Consider the following 26,113-nt stretch of genomic DNA (forward strand, 5'->3'; position numbering starts at 1 on the left):
AAATTATTGACAGAAAGTATTTTTGTTTTTAAAACGTCTGTAGTGACATTTATTTGCAACATTTGAGCAAACTTATACGGTTTTCCTAGATTCAACGCATTAATTTTTACTCTTTTTTATGATCCTGGTTTGCACATATAGTTAGTGTTTTGCATAATCTTTGAAGCAAACTTTGCGATTGGTAAGATAGTATGAAATGACGCAGAAACTTGAAGTTATTAAATCATAGCACTAGACGAAAAGTCCATCGTATGTATTTATTGTGTCCTTTGGGGCCATCCATAAATGACATTACGCAATTTTGGCCGATTTTTGACCCCTACCCGCCTCGTCACACATTTTTTTAAACACCTTCCTCCCCCTTATCACACTTCGTCACAAATGTGGGACACATATTCCCCCACTAGGTGCGTGACGTCATTTATGGACGGTCTTTTTGACAATATGCCATTACATGTATTTGTAAGCGATGATATTTCTGGCATTTATTTTCTTGAGGTTCGTTATTATTAATTTCAAAATATTTTTGATTTAAGGAATTTATCTTAATATTTTAGATGATTTGTGATGTAATGAGGCTGGAAAATCGCTAAGACACAATAAATGAACAGACCATCCTTCACTTATATATATATATATATATATATATATATATATATATATATATATATATATATATATATATATATATATATATATATATATATATATATATATATATATATATATATATATATATATATATATATATATATGCATGTCTGTTTGTGTGTATGTGTGTATGTGTTCCTGACAGTATTCTTAGATACAATGTTTATATAAACTTCGTCTAGCTAAAACTATTGCGGTCTGCAAGTGAGTCATTTTAATCGCAACTAAATGACACCACTTGTTTTCGAGCTCTGATTCTGGGACTGTTTTGGAGTCGCATTTAATCGTCTTTATTCATCCTGCAACGACTTTTGAATTTCAAGTTCACAAGTGCATGCTACAAAATCGGTCACAGAGCCGAATAACAACTCAGTGGTTTCACGTCACCGAACCGAATAACAATACAATGATTTTACGTCACCGAACCGAATGACGATTCAATGATATTACGTCAACGAACCGAATATCAATAGCTGAATCGTCTAATGAATGATTACCGCTTTTATGTAAAGTTTCTTCAGGTTTAGACTCGGTTTACGGTTACCTTCTCTTGAACATTGGTCAGTAAGATTGAATATGAATTGAAAATGAGACAATAACGTTTTAATGATGGAAAAAGACAGCAAATGACAGTTTGAAGGTTTTACATAGTGCCATCAGTTTGATAGTAGGTTGCTTATAAACGGAGGTTTCTAGGACACAGTTGTCTCAAATGTATATTTCTGTATCCATTTAACCATCTCGTTCAAATAAATGTCCGATACTATTTCTAGAGCACGTGATTTTCCTGGTGTTGTATACAACACTGCTATCGTACTTGTTTTATTTTTTCTTTCCTTTCTGTATATGTATATGACCGTGCCAGCACACTGAAACCGGATTTAACCGGCTTAAACGTGGCAGCCTTTTTTTCGTATTTAAAGGTGTCAATCTCTCATGTAGATGTAGGTGAATATTTCAAGCCGACTTGCAGATATTTAATTCGTCATGTCTTCAACTTCATGATGAGCTGTCGTAATTATAGAACTTACGAATGATTCCAGTGTATCATTTCACACAAATTAAAGGAAGGGCTAGAGCAATTATAGAACTTACGAATGACTCCAGTGTATCATTTCACACAAATTAAAGGAAGGGCTAGAGCAATTATAGAACTATTAAATGAAGCTTTACAAAGTGCTGTTAGAAAACGAAGTGAAGACATAAACAAAAAACAAAAACAAACAACAAAACAGACAGGAGAAAAAAAAACACGAAGTTAAGACGTCGCATACAAACAAGTATTCATATTATTTTGAAATTTTTAATGTGCAAAAGAAATGTATCGTGTTGCACCGCTTCGGTGGCCTGGTGGTTAGATTGTCCGCCTCGGATGCGAGAGGTTGTGGGTTAGATCCCCGGCCGAGTCATACCAAAGACTTATAACAATGGTACTAACAGCTCCCTCGCTTGGCGCTCAGCATTAAACGGTTAGTGTTAAGACTGGTCGGCCTAGTGTCAGGATAATGTGACTGGGTGGGACATCATGCTACATGTCTGCGGTATGATGCCCCAGTGCTAGGCATCACTATAAACTGTCTCACTGCAGACATCGTAGCGATATGACTGAACAATTGTTAAAGTTACGCTAAAAATCCAAATCACACACACACACAGACACACATACACACGTTATTGTGTTGCTTCTATACGAGATGGTAAAAATTTCAAATTGCGGTGGAAAAAATTGCCTCTTAGTAGTAATTCCCACCAGTCATTTTACGATGGCACCGAGCTCTTCTGTTTTGTCTTAGCCTTTAAATGTGATATACACGCTTGTCTTCCGCAACCGTTTTTCTTCCCCACCCAACTGCCTTCCGTAATGTGCAGAATTTTTTTTATAACAAAAACGAAGTTTCAAAGGAGGTTCCTCTTTATTTTTGATAGGCACGTACATTTTTATGTTCTTTAGATTTCTGTTGCCACTTTTTATTTGTTCCGTCTCCAAGTCCGCTCCGCTGGCCGATTGGTTAGAGTGTCCGCCTCAGATGCGGGAGGTCGTGGGTTCGATGCCCGTCCGAGTCATACCAATGACTTATAAAAATGGTACTAACAGATGCCTCGCTTGGCGCTCAGCATTAAGAGGTTAGTGTTAGGACTGGTCGGACTGGTGTCAGGATTATGTGACTGGGTGGGATATCATGCTACATGTTTGTGACATGATGCCCCAGTGCTAGACATCACTATAAATTGTCACACTGCAGGCATCGTAGCGATATGACTGAAAAATTGTTAAAGCTACGTTAAAAATCCAAATCACACACACACACACACACACACACACACACACACGCACGCACGCACGCACGCACGCACACACCGTCTCCAAGCCTAAATTGCATTTCAAAACAAGCTCGTACCTCAGGCATTAGACCATACGATTTTTTCTCTCAACTATTTTGGAAATTTTACGTGATACTGTATCGACATATTTTTGTTGTTTGTCAAATATATATATATATATATATATATATATATATATATATATATATATATATATATATATATATATATATATATATATATATATATATATATATATATATATATATATAGACATAGATATATGTCTAAACATATATATATGTGTGTGTTTATGCCAAATATCTCTATACTTTTGTATATGTGCATTAGCCCTTCTTATGTATAATTGTTAAGACTGATTTCTTTTAGCATCAAAATACGTAGCGAGCTTTTATGTTTGGATAAATTATAAAAAAAGAAAGTTTGGTGGAAAAAGAGTTATTCTTTTTAACTAAGTGATATCCAGGACAAAACACACAGGTTGATATGTAAAAAGTCATAAAAATTTGTCAGGGTAAGGATATATCATTCGTTTTCTTGAGCTAACCATGACTAAACGCACTGGCTGACCTTGGCATGCGCTTATGCTAGAAAATATATGCACATAGCTCAGAAAGATTAATAGAGGAAGCGGAAATAGTTGCTGTCTTGGAAGAGATAAAAACAAGATTATTTATTAAACCTAGTGTCTGTCTGATACGTATAATTTTGACTCAGAGTTGTTACTATGTGTATATGTTTCCCTCGTTTTCTTGATATATTTACTGTATATATTTTTGCTAGGCCCCTGTTTTATGACAATCTTGTGCGAATATGTCAGTCCCGATCAGATCGTTGATAATTTAGATTCTCATCATCTTTACCTCATACTTAAGGCAAACATCCCTTACTATTTGTATGTTGCATCAAAATGTCTTCCCTATTACAAAATTAGGTTAAAAGTATGTTACTCAATACGAATTTTTCTGGTTTTGTAAATTTTCTTAAGAGTAGACCTGTTTACATCTCTCTGTGGGATGGAATATTTCGATCTTATGATTGTGGGGGATAAGCCTACTCCGCTTACAGTATCTCCTAGCGGGAGTGATATATCAAACCCTACTCCACAGCGAAGATGCTTTCTTCTTCATTTCTTCTTAGGTGATCTGAGTCCCTCCACTTAAAATTACTGAAATTACACATTTCAAAATGAGTTGGTGGTGGTGGGGTCTTGGAAGAGGGGAAGCGAGGCAAATGATCGTGCCATTTTTATGTCTTTGGTATGACTCTGCCGGTGTTCGAACCCGCGCCGAGTCATACCAAAGACTTACAAAAATGATACTAACAGATGCATCGCTTGGCGCTCAGCATTAAGAGGTTAGTTTTAGGACTGGTCGGCCTGGTGTCAGGATAATGTGACTGGGTAGGACATCACGCTACATGTCTGCGACATGATGCCCCAGTGCTAGGCATCACTATAAACTGCCACACTGCAGCATCGTAGCGATATGACTAAAAAATTGTTAAAGCTACGTTAAAAGTCCTAATCAGACACACATTTCTCCTTTCGCTCTATATAAGATGGTTATGACGCCTTCTCTCATCAAATTGGTATTTCTCCCTTTACAAACTATTAACTTATACTTTTTCCAAAATTGGTGTTAGTTCTATATCGATTTTTTAAAATAAAGTCTTTTGCAATATTATCAGATCCAAAGGAGTTACGTCTTTGAACAGTTTCATAGCTTTTTTACTTATGTTTGTTATATAAAACTATCACATGGCTTTTTAGCTAATTAACTCTGTACTGTTGCAATATTTATTTATAGTTTACTGCTGTATGTTTCGTTTAGTATATAAAATTTTTAATATTTATTAACGTAATTGGCTATTGTCTCTCCGATTATTAACATTCTCATTCTTCGGTTGCAAAAAGGCTCATTTCGAAAATTAAACAGTAGCTAATGTGCTCGATATAATTTTAACATGTGTATGATGATTTGATCAAAATGCCTGTACCCCAAAGCATATGCAATTCAATATGTACTTGGTAAATGCTGATTAACACCACTCGGTGGTGTGTAAGGGATGTCTTTATTTATTGGAAATGAACTGTTTGTTGCATTTTTTGCACTCACTGGACAACGTCTCGACACCCAGTTGAGTAGGTTTGATTAAAATGAGTATCTTTTCCAGCATGATTTGTCTTTGCAGTCAATGGCTGGATCAATCCTAATTTGTCTGCTCCAGTATGATTTGTCTTTGCAGTCAATCGCTGGATAAAGCCAAATTTGTCTAATCCAGTATGAATTTTCTTTGCAGTCAATGGTTAAAGTTTGCCAACTGTGCTTATTCCAAAATGAACCATCTTTACAGCCATGGCTGGATATGACTAAATTTGTCTATTACAAGATGAATTGTCTTTGCAGCCATGACCGGATCTTGCCAATTTTGTCTTTCCCGATATGAATTTTCTTTGCAGCCATGACCGGATCTTGCCAATTTTGTCTTTCCCGATATGAATTTTCTTTGCAGCCATGACCGGATCTTGCCAATTTTGTCTTTCCCGATATGAATTTTCTTTGCAGCAATGACCGGATCTTGCCAATTTTGTCTTTTCCGATATGAATTTTCTTTGCAGGCATGGCTGGATTTGGCCAATTTTGTCTATTACAACATGAATTGTCTTTGCAGCCATGGCCGTATATTGCTAAATTTGTTTATTCTAAACGTATGCTGATTATTGTCTAATTACTTGATATATAATTAATGTAATGAATCTGGGCCTATACAAATTTTGTTTTTCGCAAATACGTTTCCATAGTTGTCGGTTAATAATTGAATTCCAATAATGACTTTATTGCTCTTTGAAATTGAAAATAGAATCGGAAATCTCTATTGACATTTAGCAGTACTACTCCAGTCTTTAAAGAGCGCATGGAAGTGTTCATTAAATGCTATCAAATTTCAATATATGTACGATCATTCTGAGTATTTACAAATTACTGCATTTGTATGAGAAAATATGAACGAGTTTAACTACCTAAGGCTTAACAATTAAAGACATTACAAGAAACAATGCAATTAAATTTATGCTTTATTTCAAAATAAATTCACTATCCGTACATTCATCAATACACAATAACAATATTCATGCGCACATAACACCGCCTAGGGACCTTTTAACTTAGTCGCGCGCGCGCTCTACATCATTTTCAGAAAATATTGTCGTTTTGTTCTGCTTAAAATATAAAGTTAGAGTCATGTTGTGAATGAAAGCGTGTGTAGTTTGTTTCTATGTTGATTCAACTCATTTCTGCTTTTCTGATTATGAGGAGCTGGAGTTTTGGGTCAATTCAGTTAAATAAGGTGAATCGATTTCAGCTGTAAATGTAGGCTACTTGAAATTTCAGTAGAGCTTTCTGAATATCAGGTTTTGCAGGACATATTGGTCAGATTTGAAGAACTAAGAAAGTACAATTTGAGGAAATTCTAGATGCATAAATGTAAGTATATTTATTACCATTATTATTAGCAGCTAAAGAAAACATACATATGCCCTGTCACTTGCATCTTGCTGTTCGAGGGACCCCAGCTATGACGTGTTTCATACACTGTGTCATCTATCGTTAGCCTAACATTGTATCAAAATAGTTACACGGGGAAAATTGAAAGCAACTGTTGTGTAACACTCCATATACCCAGCGGAAGTAACACTTTTTCGTCGTCTTGGATTATTGGCTCTGATGCTCTTCGTTTCCTACCAAAACCTTCAATTACATTTTTTCTCGAATGTAGTATTTTGACAGACTTCTAATATGGTACGTCTCTGATAGATACGCAATAGCTCTTGACTTCAATATGCTTTTCTATGCTATATTATTAGACCCTAGAGAGCACTCATCATAGTTGTAACCATTTTATTTGTGAAAAGATATGAATATTCTCCTAAATAGCTGTTTCAGTGATCAGAACGGTATTTTTAATTACTGCGTCTCTCACGTTTGTTGTTTACATTGCGAATATCACGTTCATTCGTCTGCTTCTTTGAAAGTTTCGTTTCTGACTCAGCGAACTCCTCCGCATCGTTAACTTTATCATCTTTACTTTCAAACGGACGAAACAGCTCCTTTAGTTCATTCACAAACACACTTAATCAAACAAAACCTAAAGCGGCTATTATACGAGTGTACGGGTTTGTTTACGAGGCAGTTTCTAATACAATATAATATCTTTATGCACACGTGTCGTACACGTGCGTGCAATACGAAGGTGCTCAATATCATACAATACTGCACGATTCTGACAATGTATAAAGTTAACGGAGATAAAAATGAGCATATAATAAATGTTATTATTTCAGCCACCATACAGATTAGAATAGTTATGCGTGGTTGTGATTTTTGTATTACTTTGAAAATGTTTTGATAATTTTATAAGGGTCTGCAGCTACGTAACTATTCGCAAGTTAATTTTAAATTTATTTATGATAAGAACAAAGCAATCGATTTCCTTTCAACGTATTACTGACGAGTGCATATTTTCGTAAGGCAAGATGAAGAAAAAAAGAAAGTTAAGCCTGAGTAAGACCGAATGAGAAGCATTACTCGCGCAACGTTTTGTGGGAATGTATAGTTAACATAGGATTTTTAGCTCTTTACTAGTCAACTTCATCCATAATTTCCTAATCTGACAGCAACAATATTAATAGTAATAATAACAACAGCAATAGCAAGAACGATTCACGATGAAGGAAGGCGCTCCCACCCCCCATATACGCTATTTAAAGTGCCCTATGTGGAGGATAATTATCACGTCTCATTTATATGGGGAAGGAGGGGAGGAACCTCTATGTTAAATCTGATTTAATCTGGTTTAATCTGGTTGAGTGTGCTAGCATTATCGCTACTGCGCCATAAATATAACCATGCCTCTGTACGAGAAGCCACTAATGGAACGTCAAAATAAATTCGATATGTTCTAGAAACTTCTATTTGGAACACCTTACCATTAAAACTCTGTACTAGATGGCGATAGCGGTACATCATAATAAAAAAGAAATTGAGCAGAAACTTCTTTTAGAAACACTCTGCCATCAAACGATGTTATTTTAAGCCTTCGGGTTCTCGGGTATTGTCATTTTCTATCTATTGATTGAGAGGTTGACAAAGTTTTGCTGTGGAAACCCCATTCCACCCCGAGTACAATGGGAGATTATCTAAGTAATGCTTATAACTCATTCTAGACTTTGTAATCGGCTTATGTCTTTCCAATTAACAATTTTTGAAAAAATCTGTTCTGACACACTGGTACACATTAGTGAGCCCTAATCCATTATTTCCGTGAATATATGACAAACAAACGTCATTTATTCATATTAATTTAAATCTGCAAGATGTGAATTCGATTCATTAAAACTAATTATAGGAATCAATATTCAATTTACAGAGGATATAATATGGTTTAGGATGGCAACACATCTCAATTCCTTTCACACTTTTCATTAATTTCGACGATGCTAGATTGGAAACTGCATTGGGATTATTTCTACATCCATAATAAACATGGGTTATATCGCCAAAATCAATGTAAGTGCAGACAGACAGACAGATAGATAGATAGATAGATAGATAGATAGCGATACATAGATAGATAGATATATAGATAAATGGATAGATAGATAGATATAATGAGGCCAACGGACCGAGGAGAAGACTTGAAATTTGTAAGTGTTCAAAATGATATCATCTTGTCCTTAGAGGAATAACTGTATTAGATACGAACCTTCTGATTACGACAGAATACCGTGGTGTATTGTTGTATCCGTGGCTGCTTCCTAGAACTTTTGAACATAAGTCTGTGAACGATAGTCTTCTTTTAGTTTACAAAGAATTTAACAGATTTTGGAAATATTTATATTGACTACTATTAAATATTGGGTAGAATTTGTTCCAAATGATATTTCATTGATTTTGCGTATTTTTTAAGAATGATTCTAGATTAAGGCGAGTTGTGAAGCAGACAGTTTAGCTAATGTTTAAAGGTTTATTGAGTGTGGTTTTCAAAATGTTTCTTTAAACTTTGTAAATTTGGCGACCTTCAGACTGCTAGACAACAGACATATGTTTTCTATCAACGAGGTATTGAAATTATTGCAAGGATTTAGATCCTCCGATCTCTACATTCTATTGGTTTAGATCCTCCGATCTCTACATTATATTGGTTTAGATCCTCCGATCGCTACATTCTATTGGTTTAGATCCTCCGATCGCTACATTCCATTAGTTTATATCTTCCGATCTCTACATTCTATTGTGCAGCTAATTCGTAAATGTTATGTCGTACAGTAATATAAGTGGCATTAATAATGGTGAACGACAACTACGACATTAATATTAGTACCGGTAATAGTAGTGTTGGTTGAAAATAGTCATAGTAGTAGCTATCATGGTGGTAGTAGTAGTGATTGTAGATGTTGTTGTTGGTTTTTATTATTGTTGCATACATTGTACAACATTGCTACAATTTGCATTAGTCATGTTAGGAACTTTTTCTTAGATTTTTCCGCTTCCTTTTCTTTGTTCAAGTGTTCACAGAAACCGTGAATGCATTACTTGTTACGATTAAAATACATTTAGTTAAGGAACTTAAAATCATATGAAATGCTCAAGAAGCGTGATATAACCGTGTTAGCATTGTCTTTGCAATCGACAATCATTGGAAAATTGCTAGCAACCAATTCACGCCATTTTGTTCGGCTGTATCAATACAGATCCGAAATATTCTTCGAATGAACGATTGGTAATAGGCAGCCTGAAGAAGAAAAAAATTATCGCAAGGAAAATCTTGTTGAACTGGAATGTAGTAATGCTGGTGTAGGCATTATCGGTTATTGTAAGAACTTGTTGAGATGGTTGAAGTGACTCCGGAATACGCATTCTCGGCTGTTGTGAAATCTTGTAATGATAGTGGGATATAAGGGATTGTACAACGATAATGAAACGCCTCACCTGATTAGTACCGGTGAATACATTTCGAGCCACTTGGCGGCAGCTAGGACTGGTACTGTCTGCGTAACGTATCAGTTGTATGTCAGATTAGCTCTGTAATAAACAACTTAAAACCACGACGGGATCAGAAACTGAGCACAAACTAGCAGAAATTTTAATTTCTTCGTTAAAAATATATATGGTAAAAGTGAATTCGGTTGGAAAATTGTTTTTAAAGTCTCAGGAAATTATAAGAGAATCTGTTTGCAAACAGAACTCCTAAACGAGCACCGAACCTTTCTACAAGCATCTGAAAGTAGGAAGTGTACATATGTTTATTGATTCTTGCAAACTTCAATGGAGATAACTGCTGGTTGAGAAAACAAATAACGACCCAGAGTTTGTGGTGGTACGTTGTCAATAAAAACATGTTGTTATTCGAGAAATGTCCTTGATTTAGTTGCTACAAATTCAAATATTTTATTTGAAATTGAATTTCGGAGGCATAATCAGGCAAGGCTTTCCTGTATTCATTCATAAACAATAAAACGCAATAGGTAGCAAATTAAAACGTCTTCGACCGACCATGCATCCCCGCTTCTGTCTAATGTGACAACTCGCAGCTCGTGTTATTTCGTTTGGTTCGGTATTTTACGGCACAGTATTACATGAACGTTATATTGTGCCGAGGCAAGAAGGATGAGGTGTCGCTCAAGGTCATACTACGGAAGCCGATCTGGACTGATTCAATATTGGGGAATGAACTCGCACCGTTCTCTTCATTAGTCCATCACTTAATCCACTAAAAGAATGGGATATTTTGTGTTTGTTTCCATGTGTGCTTAAATAACAATATAATGTAATGCTGTCCATTAGAATTAGAAAGAACAACTCAATGGATTACATGTAAATTTTTTATTTTACCGCCTTTGACACTTTGATAACGGCCGTAAAATGATTCAGTTTGACCAGTATTAGAACATAGTTTTGAAACACATTCCAAGGAAACATTCATTGATAATTTTGGCTATGCCACATACCCAGGTGTTTTAAAAGCAGCGAAACATGTCGATCTTTAATAAAACCGGAAGTACACTTGAGAAAGTTGCAGAAGATTTCCATAATTGGGGCATGTTGCTACTGTTACCCCTGGTATTGTTTGGAATGACTGGAAACTGCCTTGTATGCATGGCAGTATCCATGGAAAAGAGGCTACAAACATTCACAAACTATTTTCTTTTGTCCCTGGCCATAACGGATTTATTGGTTTGTATCATCGTCATGCCGTTCAGCATAATCAACGGATTTATGGGTAAGATTTGTTAACATTTGCATGGTTGACGGTGGAATTTTTTAAATCAAAGCAATATTAATGAATTGTTCATATCAGAAGTATAACATACTCGTCACAGGGTACAATTATCCTTTTGATGAATAGGTAAATAATGGTTTCGGTCATTAATTGGTCAAGTCTTCTTAAAATATACACATTTATAGCTTGTGATTTATGCCAGAATTTTTTTGGAGGGAAATGCTTGGCTTACATGAGAGTAACAACGTTATCTTATCGAATGAGATCGAAAGCAAGATCCACAGCGAGAATCTTTACTTTGATCATATTTTTGTCTTTTTCTTATTTTCGCCGCTGCCTTTGCCTTGTACCATTCTTTCTCTTTACCCAGAAGATAACTTTGTAAAATTAGTAGTAGTAGTGGTGGTGGTCGTCGTAATAGTAGGAGTAATATCGCCGTCATTACCACCATCTTTGTCATCATTATTAGCATCGTTGAGGAGAATTCATATTAATAGCCATGGGCAAAAGACTTTCAATATGCGCTAGGCTGCAGCTCTTATAATCGAAGAAACTGGAGTACAGTAATCGAAAAACAGGATATATAGCGAGCAGAGTTCAACTTCATATTGCTTTCAAACTATGCTACTACTGGCTATTACTAGCTTCATATAACTTTCAAACTATACTACTACTGGCTATTACTAGCTTCACATAACTTTCAAACTATACTACTACTGGCTATTACTAGCTTCACATAACTTTCAAACTACACTACTACTGGCTATTACTAGCTTCATATAACTTTCAAACTACACTACTACTGGCTATTACTACCTTCACATAACTTTCAAACTATACTACTACTGGCTATTACTAGTTTCATATAACTTTCAAACTATACTACTACTGGCTATTACTAGCTTCATATAACTTTCAAACTATACTACTACTGGCTATTACTAGTTTCATATAACTTTCAAACTATACTACTACTGGCTATTACTAGCTTCATATAACTTTCAAACTACACTACTACTGGCTATTACTAGCTTCAAATAACTTTCAAATTTCACTACTACTGGCTATTACTAGCTTCACATAACTTTCAAACTACACTACTACTGGTTATTACTAGCTTCACATAACTTTCAAACTACACTACTACTGGCTATTACTAGCTTCTAGCTTCTCCTAATTTCGAATGTCAGATATTCGGCAAACAAAATTAAAAATTAATTTAAAAACGCAACCCAGTTTTACTAAACAAATTCGAGTTTAAAACATAGACAAATGAGTTATGTTGACGATCTTTGGTCTAATAAGGATATTGGTGATACAACTAGGTCGGGATCTGATTTTTGCGTGTATAAGGATATTGGTGATAACACGAGGCCGAGACCTGTGATGTTCCTGTGTACAAGAATATTGGTGGTATAATTACCGTAAAAAAACAAATTAACTACACAATGCCTGAAATCGCAAACTCCAGGAAACTTACATTTGCCGCAAATATTAAAAGCATGACCGATGATGATAGTTGATATTCATTAAACTTCTTCAATTGCAAGAGATTTTAGATCAGGTTGTTATTAACGATTGAAATGGCTAGGTTATTTTTAGAAGCAATTGACATGTGTTTCAGAGTTCTATCAAAGTAAAAGTAATTAGCAGAAGAATTAGATGTCAGTCCAAGTTATTTAATTTATTTAAATGTATTAGTAGCAAAATTTATGACAAGACTCTAGTATGTATGCATTTAATCCTCACGTTTCACAAGCTTTGCCCCGAGGCTTTAGATTCAATTTTGCGTTTGGGAAGCATGGAGAATCATGGTATTCATCAAAGATATTGCTGTCCCAATACTGCATTTTTTCTCCGTGGAAAATCCATTTTTTGCAAGATATCTTTAGAAGACACAGCGAAACCCAGACTTTGTGAAAGCATGGAAAAAGGGAAGGGAAGCGAAAAATTGAGGTAATGCTGAACATAAATGGTGAAAAACGCACGTGTCATAGGAACAGAGATGTCACCCCTCTCCCCCACCACTGGTACTTTTAAAATGGGCGTTTTAAGTTTGTTTGTAGAGATGTCATTCAACATTTGTCACTAAAATCACTTCACAATATTGTTGCTTTAATTTAAGTGGCATATGAACATTCCTTAGGGGATGATGCTGTTAACTAGTGCACTGTAAAGAGTAACAAGCGTCTTAATAAGAAGGTTGTCTGGTTTGATTTTTTGTGCGATTAGTGCGATAAGGATATGAAGTTGATGTTGAAGACTTTTACTCAAACCTTCTGCACTTGCCAAATGTATTGAAGACATAACGCTGCAAAACTGAAAAGGAGGCCATATTTTTGTTCATCATGTACTTATAGATCATGGTCACACAGCTTAACATATAAAATAGCAAATTTATGTTGGTCATCTACTAGTCTGCAGTTCAGACGAGCAATCTTTAATAACTCACAGCCACACTGCACAATGATCATCCGTTGCCGCGGCAAGGACAAGAGCGCATTTTTCCAGCCGACTGCTCACGATGGAATGTAAAGTCTACATTTTCATACCCTTAGCATGAGTAGCAAACGTATAAAGCGATGTTTCTCGTCAGAAGAAGGTAAATTAAGGGGTGAAGGAGGTTCGCGGTCGTCGGCTAAGTAGTCAATACATATTTCTAACGTTTCAACCGTGGGCTCACTGCGAATCGCATGGCAGGCATTACTGCATAATAGATGCGGAGAGGGTTCCCGCGGTGCCAAACGTACCTTGGTCATTTGTCTCTCAACCTCGCGACGTGGTTGTTCTTGTTATCTTGTCGAGATTGCTGATTCCGCCCGTACAGCACGTTGTACCGAATGTATGCGGTTTTGAGCTGACGCTGCCTTCATATCATATCGTCAAACGTTTGAACACACCTTTCAAAGAAGAACGTGTCTAAACCGACGCAGATTGCAAAACAGCCTTGCGAAAATAAGGATCTTGCGATGCGTAGGCATACGGTTAAAACTTTTGACTACACCTTCATGCTCCTCCCACCAATCTACACGGATTTCAGGCCTCAGAGACGACGCACATGTAACATCTTTAATTAATATGTTCTCGTTATCTGCCACATCTATTTAAAGTCTTTTTTTCATTATCTACCCCATCCATCCAATGATGAATACGTCTTATTTGAAAATATCTATTGCTGACATCCGTTTAGTTATCATTAACACAAATTTCCACTCAGCCATTTTGCGAGTATAACATGTATAATTTAGCTAATGTCAATCTTGCAATGTAAAGATGTAAATAAAAATCAATTGAGATATAATGCAATCAATGCTGAGATATGTAAAGAGATATATAAACTATTATAGACATTTACAATAGTTTTATGTGCAAGTAAAACTTTAAGAGAATATCCATTTAGCTCGCTGACATAAGTTTATAGCGATAATGGTAACAAGCACTAACGAGAGTAATACTGACATTAAATATTATCTTACAAGGGTCGACTTAGTGCACCAATTAGTAGGTTGACGTTTAATATAAGTTCTGCATCTATTTTAGTCATTCAAATCCGACTCATTATGTCTCTGTAGTCAGGAGACATACACTATGCAATATTCCTATTCTAAACAATGCATTCTTATCTGAATATCGTCAGTTAGCAGCCATCTGAAGTATATGTCATATCTGAAACACGTGATTCTTTGCAAGTTCAGCTAACCTCTAAAGCGTATACCCTATATAAACCATTAGATCCTTTACCAGTAAAGGTAACCAATGAATTATGTACCTTATTTAAGCCATCTGATTTTTTTTTCTTACCAGTAAAGCTAATGGTCCAAGTATATACTCTATTTAAACCACGCTTCTTTGTCAGTAATGCTAACCTCCCGTATGACTATCTCGTGACACGTGAACTTTATTTGTATGCATATGCATCAACGAAACGTTAGCAAGTATTTATTACCTACCATGTAGAAATTGTAAAACATCTTTACACAGAGTTACTTTCGGCAATTTAACATACGTGAGTAATAATGTTCAAAAGATTTCAATGCAATTTGATAAGTTGGAGTATTAATGCTTGGGAGATCTCAGTATAATTTGACATGTTGGAGTATTAATGCTTGGGAGATCTCAGTATAATTTGACATGTTGGAGTATTAATGCTTGTGAGATCTCAGTATAATTTGACATGTTGGAGTATTAATGTTTGGGAGATCTCAATATAATTTAGTAATTTTAGTATTAATGTTATGGAGAGCCTTCCGACATTTAAACCACTGAGCATTAATGCCAGTGATATCTCACTGACATGAACGTCTTGAGTATTAATCATAGGTAGATCTTACTGTAGTTTGGCATGTTTGAACATTAATGCCAGTGATATCTCACTAAAATTTACGTTTGAGTATTGATGCTAGGTAGATCTCACTGTAATTTGACATGTTTGAGCATTAATGCTAGAGAGATATCATTGCAGATTGACAATTTTGATTATTAATGCTTAGAAAATCTTACCGAAATTCAAAATATTGGGTTGAGATAATTTTTATCATTGCTATATTTTACTCTGTTTCTTTAAAATCACATGAAGGACAAACACTAAAATGAAGGTTTGCCTCACTCGTTGACGGAATTTTACGGAATATAACTCTAATGTTACATTATGACACATATATTTATACCAAGATGCACGGAGATATGTCTGGATCCTTTCATTAAACTTGTTATCTGTAATTAATGGTCCTAAGACAGAGTCATTCAAATGTTACAGATTGTCCAAAACATTAAGAGACGGATGCTGTCTAAAACTATTAATACATTACAGTTTATTGTATATATAAAATGTATCACTTTAGTTCTACGTGAAAAATAACACACACACACACACACACACACACACACACACACACACACACATATATATATATATATATATATATATATATATATATATATATATATATATATATATATATATATATATATATATATATATGTATGTCTGTGTGTGTGTATGTGTATGTGTGTGTGTGTGTGTGTGTGTGTGTATTCCGCGTTAACATTTCTGATACAATGTTTCGGAATTAAGTTAACCATAGACGCCAGACAGGTCGTAAAATTGCTGGGGTCCCTACGAATAGCATGCGAGTGACAAGGCATAAATGTGTCTTCGTTAGCTGGTAATAAGAATGACAAAATATATACTTACAGTTTTACATCCAGAATTTCCTCAAAATGTACTTTCGTAGTTCTGTAAATCCGAATTACACGAGCGTGATTACATATTTCGAAATTGTACTGTAATTTTCGACTAATTTGAAAACGCAACAACATCCTCATTACTGCACTGAAAATGAAATGAACATTGTATTCCTTTGCGTCTTTTTGATAATTACAATTGAAAGATCTCATATTTTTCCCACATCATGATTCCAAACTTTCAATGACAGAACAGGAACACGCATGCATATGAGTCAAGACGCTTCTCCCTCGCTGCACAAATCAGATGCTACTTCATGTGGAATTGACAGATAAATTCAGTCCGAAAATACCTAATTTAGTAGAATCGACAAAAAATACCAAAATTCTATCCATTCCAGACCAAATGGAAAAGTTGTTGCAATGCGCATTCATTCACAATATGACTCTCAATTTCAATTTTAAGAAGACCAAAAAGTACAATTTGTTTCAAAGGGGCCCCGAGTTGCCGTGTGGTCTAAAGCGCTCTCCGTTACGGATCATTGCCATCTCACCTCTGTCTGCGTGGGTTCGAGTTTCGGATGCGGCTGATGTGGGTATGTGAGAAGGCTTGCCAGAAGCTTTGCGTAGATCGGTGGTTCTTTCTGGGGTTTTTCCCGGGTTCTTCCTCCACCATTAATACTGGCCGCCATGTATAGCCTAACGTGTGTTAAGAAATGGCGTTAAACCCTACAACAACAACAACAACAACAACAATTTGTTTCGAAAGTTATGTCGACCGTACGACTAAGTTCAAATTTGGCTGGGCTGAGCTATATGCGCATTAATATTGTTGCTGTGCATTGATGATTCTGTGCTTGTGTATTAAATTTAAAATAAAGCATACATTCAGTTACTTTGTTTCTTGTAGTGTATGTTTGTTTATATAGTTACGCCTTAGGTAGAATGCGAAAATGAGCATATAATAAAAAGGTTACTGAACATGTATGGGAAAATATTAACTAGTCTTGACGGATGGACATACGTCACTCCCATGGTCCTGCAGTATATCTGTCTGAAAAGACGCGTTCATATTTTGCCATACAAATGCAATTGTATAGGTTAGAAAAAACATACATAGGAAAGCGCCTAATCATGGATCCTACATTATATGGTCTGATTCAGTTATATGAAATAATCATTATAACGAGTGACACAATTATAATTAAAGCGGCTAGAGCCATACGTCTTTCTAGGCATAACTCAAACCCAAACCACCTATCGCGTAGCACTCATGCATTTGCGCTCTAACCCGCTTGTTCGAAACTAAGGTCTTTGTAAATTCGGAAACGATGAAATGTATTCTACGTTTCATAAATCTTATTGTCAAGTTTTGTTATTTAACATATCTGTGACATGACGGGTTGTTATGCCGTCAGTGTGGTAGGTGTTGGGTGGGGTGCTTCCAATATTGTATTTAAATTATTATAGAAGTCCCACCCAGGCTCAATATTTTGTTGGAGGTTAAATTAGACGTGTCGACTCCGACTGATCTGCTAGTCTTACTTCCGTCACCCTCTTAGAGACTCGAGTCTTAACTGAACTGGAAGTTCTGTCCCCCAGAAAGCTTCGTTTTACGAAGCTTTGTCTTTCCTTAGAATCTTCTCTCTAAGTTTTACCGCCAAATTACGAGTGGTACTATCGGAGTAACCCTTATTGCTCAGCAATCTGCCAAGGCGAAACTAAATTTTCGCTTACTAGTTAGAAGTTATTATTCGGATCGAAATTGTTATCACTCCCTCCGTCTCAATTTCGATTGGATGTCGCTTTGACCCGATCCAATCAAATTTAACGGACAATGTCCTTCTCGCTGTCTGTCTACGTGGGGATATATTTAGAGCACACCCAGTTCCACGCGTGTTCCTCTGATCTTTGGACAAAGCTGTAACATCTAGGTGGGACGTCGCTCGATCTAACGCTTGCGCCGATTCCAGATGCCGGATCTTCTCTCTGGTCACTGTAAACTTGCGTAAGAGATTAATTCTAACCTGCGGCTATGTTCAGACATCAAACCATGGCTTGTAATAACACCTTTGTTTATACACAACTTACTAACTGGGGCTGAGCAAACGTGACAATATCCTTTAATAATGGTTGGCTAAGACAATAAAGTGAAGCCTTTGATCGAAAAGAGATAATAAATGAAACAAAAAGGTATTTGTTTACAAACATTCTGACAAAGGTACACGTTGTAGATATCGGATAAACAGAGATGATGCCTCTTCCAGTTTTGAACAACCAAATACAAATCGAAAATTTCTGTTATTATTGCTCATATGATTCGAACTAAATATTCCATAACTGAGTCTATGAAATCCCAATTATGTCGTTACAAGTCGATAATAAATTTATTCAGAGATAATTAAGTTTTGGCAAAAACTGCTCGCATGTTTTCATTATTCACTTTTTGCGTAATCCATAAGTGAAACTTTAGTGACACACGGTTTGATTGCAAGAAAGGAGTGGGAACTACTGACGATATTTTTGTTTTATAGTATCGATTATTAATGGTTTAACTTAAAGTAAAGTTCGTTTTTATTGAATTTAAAATGGCATTTGATAGTGTTTACAGAAATGAGTTATGATTGAGGGTTTTTAAACAAAGAGTAAATGGCTAAACTTTAAATTATCTTTATATATGCATTGAAGTTAAATAACGTGTTTCACATTTGGGTATACGTTGCGCCTTTTTGAATATGCAGTAGCTTTGATACAAGGTGAAGTTATATCCCCTGACCTCAATATGCTATTCTGTGCTATTTTGATAGACCCTAGAGAGCACTGGTCATAGCCTGAATTGTTCTATTTGCAAATAATTATGAACACATCTCCGAAATAACTGTTTAAATTATCATAATGGTATTTCCAATACTGCGTGTCTTGAATTTAATGTGGACATTGCAAATGCCACGTTCGTTTCTTTTCTTGGTTGAAAGTTTCTGGTTTGACTCAGTGAACTCATCCGCACCGTTAAAATGGACGAAACCGCTTGTTTAGTTCATCCACAAACAATTATACAATATCAGCTTAATTCGAGAAAGTATCTGAAATATGTGCGAACTTTGATTGAATTAGTACAAGACAGTGTATAAGGGAATTGTTGTGAGAAAAGCCTTTGGTATTTAAAAATTGACTTAAAAGACATTCACTATTTTACAAGGAAAGATGAGTTAGCATATGAGTATTTGTTCTGCTAGATTTAAAACTCGACAAAAGATATTTTTGCGCCAAGTATGAAATATGGTTTTGAAAGACGCAACGACAGATGTCTTAACTCGATACTGTGCTGTAAAATAAAACAAAACTTTTTCCTTAACGTTTCCTATGCCAGTAAACTGAGTCATAAAATGTTTTATTTCTGTGAGATACGAGAGATTTCATTAAAACAAGAAATACTTTACCAAGCCGTCCTCTATACAGCTTGAAAGAGTGCGCAATATATTTGACAGAATTGATAGATTCAAGTCTGATATATTTGTGGATTGCCAAGAAAGCGGTTCCAAGAAGGCATGTGATTGTGCTTGATACGTCAGAACCCCGTTTAAAGAGCAAGGAAATGTTGGAATTGCGTGATTGGAAGTGATGCCGAAGTGTTAATCAAATGTCTTTAACTAATTTTGGATTTTAGTTCAACTCATCGTCTTTGACTTTTAAGAGGAGAGAGCGAGACAAAAATGTGACGAACAGGTTAAGAATTTGCTCTTTCGCATGTGTGATATTTTTGTCTATACAAATTAATTACTGAGTAAATCTAGTTCTTCTCTGCGATTCAGATCGCTCATTCAATGTATTGCCAAACAAATGGGTTTTGGTTCTCTGATGAGTGCTTTCTTCAAGAAACAAAATTATATCTACGTTATCACAAATGGCGAAATATAAATTATATGTCACCACCGTTGCATTTATCAAATTCATAATTTTCCTCTGTGAAAAAGGAGATAAAGTTTCTGAAATTCATTAACTGTACATTATTTTATCAATTTCTACCGTTAATTAAATTCCGATTTATTCCTAGCGTACATGCATGGCGAATAAAACGCGGACATGCGATACAAAGACCCACGATACTGAAACTTTCAGTGGAGATATCGAGAAGGTGTGTTAACTAGGCTATACCGGGATCAGCATTTAGACAACCGCACACCTATCAACAAGAACTGAGCAATAAATGGATGAAAATAGCACGTAGGTTAATATGATTTATTTATCCGAAATGGAACTGTATTAAAAGAGAGGGCCTCTAATTAGAATCGTTTCTTCGTGCCTTCGGCAACTGATTGCCTGACAGTCAAACTCCAAAACAATTCTGCATTCCTATTCATTTTGCAAATCCTGATTGTATCGAAATAGCGCCGTCATTTGATTTCATCTACATTTAGGAAAACAATGAATGACGAATGCTTCTTGTTCTTTCATATTCAGAATATATTTGTCTTTCTAACTGCTTCTCAATCGAGTAGGACGAGTAGCAGTTAGATATTTTAAAATATTGTGTCTTTCACGGAAATAGTATTTTTGGAAATCATACAAACCGTGTAAAAGTTTATCTTGAATTTGTTTCTGTATTTCACTTTGGGGAATGTCGTGACGTATTCTTTCTTGTATGTTGTTAGCGATTTGTCTATGTTTGTTCTTTTAAATCATAATGTTTGTCCCAGCATGACTGCTTCAGTTGTAAATTTAACTATAATAACTGTTTGAAACTGCTCAGATAATCGCTAGCTCGTTAGCCTCGGACAAACAGAGATGAAGAAAGTTTGCAGCGAATGACTCGATTCATGCAAATCAAAAAACTATTGGCGGTCAGCCCGATCTAGATTCGAATTGTGCAATAAAGTAAATGCTTGCATCGTATTTATTACAGAACCTGGTCTGGGAAAATAAATTACATTTACACACATTTCGTTGCAAGCAAGAACATTTTACAATTTGAATTTACACACATTTCTTCGTCACAAGCAATTACATTTTACAGTTAGAAAATGTTTGAATCAACGTATTTTACAAACTTCTTTCCTCCGTTAAACGAAACATACCTATGGACATAAGACGATCTGGCGCTCAAAGCACTAGTACGTCAGCTAGTAAAGGACGTACTATATGTGCAACATAAATATCCATCCATCCATCCATCCATCCATCCATCTATCTATCTATCTATCTATCTATCTATCTATCTATCTATCTATCTATCTATCTATCTATCTATCTATCTATCTTAGAAGTGCACTATTAACATAAACGAAACGCTTATACCAAATGAAATAAAACTCTGAATATATTCTATTTCCACATATAATCCAATTTTTTTGAAAATTAAAGTCTATAAATTCATATAGAATTAATCATGTGTTTAGCGACCTTGCCTGTATTTTTCTTGTCGTTTGTTACGAGTTAATACTCTTAAAATAAGTCACAGAAAAGAGTTAAAAAGACAACAAACTTTGCAAAATGGTAATTCTTCTTTGATTTCTATATTCGTAGCTAATCCACAGGTGCACGAAGCATCAGTTATTTTATTTTATTGTTTCCTCCATGTATGCATATATTTGAGATGGATCGTTAATCAGTTCGTTTCCCAATAGCAAAATATATTAGAAAAAGAATGTGTAGATAATGACAAGTTGTTTTTTTTCTTCTTTCTCTTGACAGCTATTGTACCAAATATAAAAGCCATGGAAGAAAAGCCAGTATTTTTAGACAATTGTTTCATGCCTAACAGCATGTTGTATCTGACAGCTACAGGAACATAGTCTGTTTCTTTCCGACTTTATTGTTTCTGTTGACAGATAAATCTACATTTACTGCCTAGCAACATATTTGCGCTCTATTTCTATGTTGTCTCTGTTTATGCTTTCGAAATTCCTGCAAACACTGATATACAATCAACCTTATACCTACTAAATAATACTCGGACTTACCAATTCATGAACTGCTTGCCTCTAAAACGTTCTTCACTTAAAACGAAATGTACGTCAACATAGTCGGTACAATTTGTACATGAAGGATAGGAACTACTTCAAACGTGCAAAAAAGATAAAAAAGAATCTAATCTGTTCATGTTTTACTCTCAAAATTAAGATTCTACTTAGTAATACAATTGCTTCAGTTAGTTTTTATTAAAGCCATGCAGGAAAATCAGTAAAACATACAAATATGTCATTGAAGTCACCGAGTGTTATTTTCAACACCCAGACCTTTTATTTTTCGCATATCCATAGCCTGATATTCCTTCCGCTAAATGGGAACTATTTGGGAAGTTTTAGTATGATAACGTCCAAGCCGCTTGTAGATAAAGTTATTCCACTCTCATCGAAAAGAGACGAGGATGTTCTTTCTGACTGATTTTGAAAACACCTCATGTGCTAAAACTAACATCATAACTTTGTGTAAGCCAAAGATGTAAAGAAGGAGTCATTCGAATGTATTTCAATCTGTTTATTTTTCGTCCTATAATCAATCGTATCTTATCTTTCTGATTATTCTGTATTAAATCGAAGAGCTGCGATGTTTCCGTGACTCGCAGGACTCACAACCGAAATTGTGCGGGTTTAAATCATACCATCGGATCAGCTCTAGTTGGCTAATGTGTTGTGTCCTTGGGCAAGGCACTATATATTAGAATTGCCATGGCATTAAACAACCTACTAGTATTATTGTGCCGTGTGCTTGGGCAAGGCACTATACTAGAATTGCCATGGCACTAAACAAGCTACTATTGTTTATGTGCCGTGTCCTTGGGCAAGGCACTATACTAGAATTACCATGGCACTAAACAACCTACTAGTGTTCTTGTACCGTGTCCTTGGGCACTGCACTATACTAGAATTACCATGGCATTAACAATCTACTATTGTTTATGTGCCGTGTCCTTGGGCAAGGTACTATACTAGAATTGCCATGGCATTAAACAACCTACTAGTATTATTGTGCCGTGTCCTTCGGCAAGGCACTATGCTAGAATTGCCATGGCACTAAACAACCTACTAGTGTTCTTGTGCCGTGTCCTTGGGCACGGCACTATACTAGAATTGCCATGGCACTAAGCAACCTACTATTGTTTATGTGCCGTGTCCTTGGGCAAGGCACTATACTAGAATTGCCTTGGCACTAAACAATCTACTAGTGTTCTTGTGTCGTGTCCTTGGGCAAGGCACTATACTAGAATTGCCATAGCACTAAATAACCTACTAGTGTTTATGTGCCGTGTCCTTGGGCAAGGCATTATACTAGAATTGCCATGGCACTAAACAACCTACTAGTGTTTATGTGCCGTAACATTGGGCAAGGCAATATACTATAATTGCATTGGCAGTAAGCAACATATTAGTGTTTTGTGCCGTAAAGCATCATAAAATAATAATGACTTCAAGGTTGTGAAAAGATAAAAAAATTATTCAACTCTTTTCATAAATTGTATTTGAATGAGCATTTCTATAGTTTTGTCAATATCTACAACTTCCTTTCTCATATCAATACATACAAATTACAAAATCAAACTGTTTCGTTTGTTTGAGAACAAAACAAACCTCTGACAATTTAAAAGAACGTTACATGGATTTTCCACTGTTCAACCTATTAGCACCCTGGTTATCTAAAACATCAAGTTGTTGTCACAAATGTTCAATTGGACAAAAATTGTAATAAGTACCTGCAAAATGTTAGTTAATACTCTTCTTTATTTCGGCCAGTTATTTTATTGAATTTTCGTTTCTATTTCTATGAAATATGCCGTCAGCATGAAAGCCAGGGTTTAAAATTCTCAAAACAACATTTCATGTCTTTAAATAATTACAGTCTAAGCTCCTCATTAACTATCCGAACCGTAATTGATCCATAAACTCTTCTTCTTCCTGTAATTATTATTATCATTATTATTGTTGTTGTTGTTATTGTTGTTGTTGATACTGTTATTGTTGTTATTGTTGCTGTTATTGCTGTTATTATTATTATTATTATTATTATTATTATTATTATTATTATTATATTTGCAAATTAGCTGTGGACGTTAAAGCCCATTATCATCCAGAATTGTTCCATCTGGGTTTTGAACACAACAGAGGATTATTGCGTGTTCTGGCAAATTTCCAGGATGCTGATAGGCGCACTTATTTCTCATTCTCCTTCAACAACCACACGATCATACAACATCTACTTCTTTCTAAATGTATTGTGTAACATAATGGTCAAAACGACTGGCACCGTACCAGTGGTATCCAATTATTGTTGCAGTTTTGTATACATACGAGTATCGCTGCAATGCATATCGTAGCAACTGTACATGAATATCGTTGGATCAGTGTTAAAAATAATGTTACAAAGGCAAACGACACAAATGCTTGAAATACTATAGCAACAGTGAACGACACAAGTGCTAATGATATTGTTGTAACGTATCTTTGCAAAGGAAAACAAGTATAATTACATCAAAACTTAAATTGATTTTGCAAGGATAACTGGATATCATTGCAACGGTACTGGTAGTTTTGACACTTATGGGACACCATACTATAGTATTGTGGCTGTTGTTAGTTTAACGCTAATTTTTAGCTCACGATAGGCTGGCTGTACATGGCGGCCAGTATAACTGGTGGAGGAACAAACACGGAAGAGAAGAAACACCGACCCAAGAGAAGCTGCTTGCAAGTTTTCTCACATACCCATACTGGCCAAGCCTGAGGCTTGAACCCACGCGGACAGATGTGAGTTGGCAGTGATCGGTAATGGCGAGCGCATTACATCACTCAACCCCCTGACGAATAAGATATTGTTAAATGCAACTAATTCATCTTTCATTGTATCCCCGGGTCTTTTGATTTGTCGTACACAGGCTAAAACCTACTGCAAGTTATTTAAAGTCAAAATCACATTTTGTCTGGGACAATGGTTTCCAATTCATGGTGCTTCTATTATTTATTAGTATTTTGTAGTTAGACATATTTTATAATTTGAGTAAGTAAAGATTAATGGGGATGATAGCATGTAGTTCTTAAAAATACTGCTTTAATAACCGGAAGAATCAGACTGAAATTCTGGAATTGTACTAAATGATCAAACATTTGCTAGTTATGATATGTACTCCTGTATGATCTTTGACTGATGACTGAAACAGTGTGATGCTTTTCAAGCTTTCAAAGAGAATTTATTCTGTTAAATTCCGTTGCAAGTAAGTTTGGAAAATTCTGAGCATTTAATAGTGAATGGTAAAAGTAAGAAAGAAGCAACCGTAATATTAGAGTGAAACTATCAGACATTGTAAGACTCATGGAACCGTCAGACATTGTAAGACTCATAGAATCATCAGACATTGTAAGACTCATGGAACCGTCAGACATTGTAAGACTCATAGAATCATCAGACATTGTAAGACTCATAGAATCGTCAGACATTGTAAGACTCATGGAATCGTCAGACATTGTAAAACTCATATAACCGTCAGACGCTGTAAGACTCAGAACCGTCAGACATTGCAAGACTCATGGAACCGTCAGATATTGTAAGACTCTTAGAACTGTCAAACATTGTAAGACTCACATACCCATATCCAGTTCATCTAAAGATATATAATTTCGCTGATTTTGGTAACATAGCTGTATCCAGTTGATCAAAGAATATA

The 26,113-nt window shown here is 35.5% G+C and overlaps 1 protein-coding gene across 2 annotated transcripts in view; it reads left to right on the plus strand.

Moving 5' to 3' along the window:
* The window catches only part of LOC149798905 (5-hydroxytryptamine receptor 2A-like), a 41,587-nt gene that overhangs the window by 11,971 nt on the left and 3,503 nt on the right, over positions 1–26,113 (plus strand). The window contains exon 1 of one of the 2 annotated variants that reach the window (XM_089957821.1): positions 10,005–11,274. The exons of the other annotated variant lie outside the window; for it this stretch is intronic. Within the exon in view, the coding sequence (XP_089813947.1) occupies positions 11,028–11,274 (247 nt within the window). The 5' untranslated portion in view covers positions 10,005–11,027. Of the gene's footprint in view, positions 1–10,004; positions 11,275–26,113 lie in introns of those variants that run through there. 2 annotated transcript variants of the gene reach the window in all.

This window comes from Sinohyriopsis cumingii, chromosome 5 (genome assembly GCF_028554795.1).
Source record: "Sinohyriopsis cumingii isolate HCF-2022 chromosome 5, ASM2855479v2, whole genome shotgun sequence".
Taxonomy (NCBI): domain Eukaryota; kingdom Metazoa; phylum Mollusca; class Bivalvia; order Unionida; family Unionidae; genus Sinohyriopsis; species Sinohyriopsis cumingii.